At 38.5% G+C, this 6,713-nt stretch overlaps 1 protein-coding gene across 1 annotated transcript; it reads right to left on the bottom strand.

Moving 5' to 3' along the window:
• Positions 1–911: 911 nt before the first annotated feature.
• Positions 912–1,820, bottom strand: LOC149845860 (NDR1/HIN1-like protein 12). Its single transcript, XM_089997761.1, has one exon. The coding sequence runs from the start codon at positions 1,763–1,765 to the stop codon at positions 1,166–1,168; it is 600 nt and encodes a 199-aa protein (XP_089853887.1). The 5' UTR covers positions 1,766–1,820; the 3' UTR covers positions 912–1,165.
• Positions 1,821–6,713: the final 4,893 nt, after the last annotated feature.

Raw genomic sequence — 6,713 nt, 5'->3', positions numbered from 1 at the left:
TTATGATTCTCAAACCACCAAAGCTCCATCCCCATCGGTCCTGTGCTCAGCTGAAGGCTTAGGTTCGAATCCCTCTGCCACATGAGGCTTAAGAGATATCTGGTAGCGATCTGCCTAACCCCAGCTTGCCTATCAAAAACAGAAAAAAGCTCCATTCATAATTTATACCATTTATCTTTTCAAATTAGCATTATGAGAGCATGATATGAAATAGACATGACGCCCAAGCATGAACGGCAACCATGGAAAACCTCTAGACAATTTGACGCTGAGTATAAATGAGATAATCCACCATAATTTGAGGCTGATGCCCCAAAAGTTCTTCGGATTCAATAACATGCTCACCTTCATGTGGAAGCACACTTTTTTTTTTTTGAAAGGCAAGCTGGGGTTTAGGCAGATCTCTTAAGATTTTTTTTTTAAAGATAAAACTTCCCACCATCTTAATTATTACCAAACATCTCAACCTTGCTTTATAAACAGTATATACATTAGCGTTTCACTCCAAATTCCCCAAGAACTCTTTGTACTGAACAAAGTGGGAGACATATTTCTTCGCTGTTGGTGTACTTTAAATTACCCGGAAGTTTAAAGTGAGACTCGACTTTTCCTATTATTCTACGGTTACTCCATAAAAAATATTTTCAGTCGTGTCAATCCCTGATGCGTTTTGAGCATCAATGTACACGTGGAGACAAAGACATCTCCAACCCAAACAAAACCAGATCAACCCTCAATTTCCCCATTTTGTTTTAACCCCTGCTCGTAAACTAGTGTCTAGATTCGAAGGGATGCTCTCCATGGCGTATACCAAGAAAGGAAGAAGATGATGAACAGACGAAGAAGCTCAATAAGATAGAATAAAACCGAAATAAATAAATAAAATGAAAAACAGTGGATATCTTCTAGGCTTCCAATCAGACTTCGGTTCACTTCCACTAACTATATGAGGAGGTTTCTTACAGGTTCAAATATATCATTTAGCAAATACCCATCTCAAAACGCTTTAGACTTACCCACATTAACATAGTGACCTTGAGGAACTCAAACCACCATCTCTTTATCTTATAACTACACAATCTTCGATAAACAGACAATTTCCTCTAATTTGGTTCATCATAAGTATATGATTTACAAATACAAAAGAGAAGGCCACCAAGTTGCGTCAGATCTCCACACTACAATCAGGAGAACCAAGCAGAGGTACTTGACCGGCAAACCCTGGCTTCAAACCCACCATCACATCGCACTTGACATACATCCTATAGAACCGACTTTTAAAAAACCCAGCCCTCCATCTCAACCTTCCCTGCAACACCAATCTCATAGGCACCAACCCATACGCCTCGGCCATCGGCAACCCGCTCACCACCTGAGGAGAGATGGGCACGTACCCCCCGCCCAGCAGAGGCGACATGATGACGGTGCTCTTGCGAGCCTGGTGCAGCTCAGGCAGCGGCGAGGGCACCGTGATGATCTGGTTTCGGTAGGAGACGAAGGCGCAGAGATCGCGGTACTCGATATCGGACCTCCTGTTGGGGTTGCGAACCGACACGGTGAACTCCATGCTGGTGGTGATGGTGGTGAGGGCGCTGGTGTTGAGCTCGTAGATGGCCGCGCCCTGCACGCTGAAGCGCGGGCGGTGGGGGCGGTAGACGAGCCACACGACGAGCGCAGTGATGCCCATCAGGAGGAGGAGGGCCACGAGAACGGCGCATGTGAGGTAGCGGAGGTGGTGCGGTGGCGTTGGTTTCTTGTCTGTCATAATGGTTTTCTTGGCGGAGTCGTGTTGCTTCTGTGGGGGTTGTTTCTCATCTTTCTTCCCTTCTTCCTCTGCCATTCTTCAAATATTTAAGAGGGGTTTTGGGAGTGGGGTTTTGGAGATGGGACTCTAAAAGATAAAGGAGAGGACGGTGGTGGGATGGCAGGAGGGGAGGAAAAGCAAGGGAATCTCTTTCACATTTTCAGAGAGAGAGAGAGAGGAATGTGTAGAGTGTAAGGTGTCATCCATCCGAGCAGAAGGGTTTTGTCCTTTATAATCACTAACCAAGAAAAAACAAAAGGGAGTTGAAAAAACTGATGGCAAAGGTACTACTGTGGTATTATTATAAGAACCGACACTTCTTTTGTATAATAATTGGAGAGAGGAAAGATTAGGTGCAATGTAATTGTATGCCGTGCGCGAAAATATCAGGTGCAATGTGATTCACCTTCGCAGTCCTGTCAGTTGTGGCACCCAAGACCTGATGGAGGTTGATGGCTGCTTAATACACAAATTTTTGTGAAATCATATCGCACCCGATGCGGACTCACGTTGTGCTGCCCGATCACCCTCCATCTTTAACATTCAGCTGTCGGCTATGAGGCTCAAGAGTAGATGGAGGTAATCAGGTGCAACAGTACGCTCCTAAAGATTAACAATGATAACAGTATGCAATCACATTGCACCTAACCCTCCTTAAGAGATATCATTTGTGTTTTATCTGCTCAATGGATAAATTAAGTATACATGAAACAGCTAATGGTAAAAAAAAAGCATATACTCCAGGGACTGCCTTTGTTAAGTGGTGGTTTTTCTTAGAAGCAGGTTATATGTTCCTCCCAAACAAGACAGTTAGCTAATCTCATGTTTGAGGGAGCTAAAGAGCACCACGTAGATTAGCATGTGCGTCTCGTATCCTCATATTTGTCAGCATTAATTAGCATTGGAGTTTGATGTGATTGCAAAGACTTAAGTACCCTCTCCTCCATTGGTGCCAAAAAAATAACGATTCTAAAAAAGGAGTGGTTGTAAAGACTTAAGTGCCCCAAAGATGATTATTTAAGACTCAGTCTCTGCACTGTAAGATTATTCGAGAAAGAAATCTCTCCTGAAGGAGGCCATGAACATCAACCCTCTCACTCTTTCTCTCCCTTCTCTTTCTGCTTTTGTGCACATCCAGCAGAAGATCCTACATTGCTCCATCAAGCACCGACTAACCTGCACATTGACTGTTGTGGAGCCTGATTCAGAGTGTTTACCCTTACAGGAGGAGGGTTTGGGGGCTCCTCCCAGCGTGGGTAGCATCATTCAACTAAATGAGTTGTGGATCCTGATTCAGAGTTTTTATCCTTACAGGAGAGAGGTCTGGGGGCTCCTCCCAGCGTGGGTAGCATCATTCAACTTGAAGAGTTGTGGAGCCTGATTCAGAGTTTTTACCCTTACAGAAGGGGGGTCTAAGGGCTCCTCCCAGTGTGGGTAGCATCATTCAACTTGATGAGTTGTGGAACCTGATTCAAAGTATTTGCCCTTACAGGAAGGGGGTTTGGGGGTTCCTCCCAGCGTGGGTAGCATAGTTTTTGCCCTTACAGGAGGGGGGTTTGGGTGCTCTTCCCAGCATGGGTAGCATCATTCAATTTGATGAGATGTGGAGCCTGATTCGGAGTTTTTTCCTTTACAGGAGGGAGGTTTGGGGGGCTAGCTCCTCCCAGTGTGAGTAGCATAGTTTTTGCCCTTACAGGAGGGGGGTATGGGGGCTCTTCCCAGCATGGGTAGCATCATTCAACTTGATGCACTGCAGGATTATCCGAGAAAGGAATCCCCCCTGGAGAAGGCCATGAACATCAACCCTCTCTCTCCTTTCTTTTTCTACTTCTGTGCACATCTAGCAGACAATCCTACATTGCTCCATCAAGCATCAACTGACCTGCACACTGATTGTAGCATGGTTCAACTTGATGAGTTGTGGAGCCTGATTCAGAAATTTTGCCCTTACATGAGGGGGGTTTGGGGGCTTTCCCCAACGCAATAAAGTGTTTTGTTTAATCATGGTGCTCATGTTTCCTTCAGTTGTTTCTTGCTAAAGGTTTTTGTAACACCCTTTCTCACGATTTTTCTATTTTTTTTTTCTGGTTTGAAGATGGTGACTTCTGAAAGTTACTGTTCAATTTCAGGAAATGAACCTGTTACAGAACCTGAAATCCTGTAACTAGTTCCTGTTTTTAACAGATTTGAAATATCAAATGAGTTTATAAAGTTATCAAAATTTCCAAATATAAACTAGCCAAATAAAGAAAGAAAACCTTTTTTACAAATTTGAAAAATGATCTCCCGTTGGGGAGATATGACTCTTGCAAAATTAACAAAAAACCTGAGTAACTCAAACGATATAGAGTGTGACAGGATCTTGGTTATTGACCAAAAACAGGTATGAAATGACCATAAAAAATTATGAAAATTGGCAGAAATAAACTAGACTCAATAACAAAGATGCCACTTTTTACGGATTGAAAATCTGATCTCTGGTTAGAGAGATACGCCTCCGACAAGTTGGTCTTAATTCAAATAGTGATTTATGCATGACGGCTTACTGAATAACACTACATATAGCGATTTGTAGTGTATTTCATGAGTCACTAAAGTGATTTGTGATATTGTTCAGTAAATCATTGTGTAAATCGCTATTGTGACTTATAGTACTTTCAGTAAATCGTTGTGCGATTTACGGCGTAAATCGCTACCTGAATTAGGACCAACTTGTCGGGGGCATATCTCCCTAACCGTAGATCGGATTTCAAATCGTAAAAAGCGGTGTCTTTCTTATTGAGTCTAGTTTATTTCTGTCATTTTTTAGCAATTTTTATGGTCATTTGTTTTCCCATTTTGATTAAAAAGTAGACCCCTATTATTCTGCATTATTTAAGTTGCACATATTTTTAGTTCATTCTACGAGAGTCATATCTCCCCAATGAAATATCATTTTCCAAATCTGTAAAAAGGGTTTTCTTTTTTTATGTGTCTAGTTTATATTTGGAATTTTTTATAACTGTTTATACATATTTGATATTTTAAATTTGTTAAAATTCAGGACTGGATACAGATTAATCTTATTTGACCATGATTAAAAAAAATAGTTTCAGTTTTTTATATATTTGAAATATCAAATAAATATATAAAGTTATAAAAATTTTCAGATATAAACTAGACAAATGAAGCAAAAAAACCTTTTTTACAGATTTGAAAAATGATCTCCCATTGGAGAGATATGACTCTTGCAAAATGAACTAAAAACATGAGTAACTCAAATGATATAGAGTGTGATAGGGTCTTGGTTTTTGACCAAAAATAGGTATGAAATGACCATAAAAATTGCTGAAAATTGACATGAATAAACTAGACTCAATAAGAAAAACACCGCTTTTTACGAATTTGAAATCCGATCTTCGGTTAGGGAGATACGCCTCCGACAAGTTGGTCTTGATTCAAATAGTGATTTACGCATGACGGGTATAGCGATTTGTAGAGTTATTCAGTAAGTCGTCACGCATAAATCGCTATTTGAATCAAGACCAACTTGTTGGGGGCGTATCTCCCTAACCAGAGATCGGATTTCAAATCCGTAAAAAACGGTGTCTTTCTTATTGAGTCTAGTTTATTCCTGTCAATTTTCAGCAATTTTTATGGTCAATTGTTTTCCCATTTTGATTAAAAATTAGACCCCTATTATTCTGCATTATTTAAGTTGCACATATTTTTAGTTCATTTTGCGAGTCATATCCCCCCAATAAAATATCATTTTCCAAATTTGTAAAAAGGGTTTTCTTTTTTTATGTGTCTAGTTTATATCTGGAAGTTTTTATAACTGTTTATACATATTTGATATTTTAAATTTGTTAAAATTCAGGACTGGTTACAAATTAATCTTATTTAACCATGATTAAACAAAATAGTTTCGATTTTTTATATATTTGAAATATCAAATAAATATATAAAGTTATAAAAAATTCCAGATATAAAATAGACAAATAAAGCAAAAAAACTTTTTTTACAGATTTGAAAAATGATCTCTCGTTGAAGAGATATGACTCTTGCAAAATGAACTAAAAACATGAGTAACTCAAACGATATAGAGTATGATAGGGTCTTGGTTTTTGACCAAAAATAGGTATGAAATGATCATAAAAATTGCTGAAAATGACAGAAATAAACTAGACTCAATAAGAAAGACACCGTTTTTTACGGATTTGAAATACGATCTCCGGTTAGAGAGATACGCCCCTGACAAGTTGGTCTTGATTTAAATAGTGATTTACGCGTGACGGCTATAGCGATTTGTAGTGTTAATCGCTATAGCCATCACGCGTAAATCGCTATTTGAATCAAGACCAACTTGTTGGGGGCGTATCTCCCTAACCAGAGATCGGATTTTAAATTCGTAAAAAATGGTGTCTTTCTTATTGAGTCTAGTTTATTCCTGTCAATTTTCAGCAACTTTTATGGTAAATTGTTTTCCCATTTTGATTAAAAATTAGACCCCTATTATTCTGCATTATTTAAGTTGCACATATTTTTAGTTCATTTTGCGAGTCATATCTCCCCAATGAAATATCATTTTCCAAATTTGTAAAAAGGGTTTTCTTTTTTTATGTGTCTAGTTTATATCTGAAAGTTTTTATAACTGTTTATACATATTTGATATTTTAAATTTGTTAAAATTCAGGACTGGTTACAAATTAATCTTATTTAACCATGATTAAACAAAATAGTTTCGGTTTTTTATATATTTGAAATATCAAATAAATATATAAAGTTATAAAAATTTCCAGATATAAACTAGACAAATAAAGCAAAAAAAACCTTTTTTACAGATTTGAAAAATGATCTCCCCTTGGAGAGATATGACTCTTGCAAAATGAACTAAAAACATGAGTAACTCAAACGATATAGAGTGTGA

This window comes from Nuphar pumila, chromosome 2, assembly GCF_984573655.1.
Source record: "Nuphar pumila chromosome 2, dmNupPumi1.hap1.1, whole genome shotgun sequence".
Classification (NCBI taxonomy): Eukaryota; Viridiplantae; Streptophyta; class Magnoliopsida; order Nymphaeales; family Nymphaeaceae; genus Nuphar; species Nuphar pumila.
The sequence above is the reverse complement of the archived record's forward strand: the minus strand, read 5'-3'. Positions and strand labels throughout refer to the sequence as shown.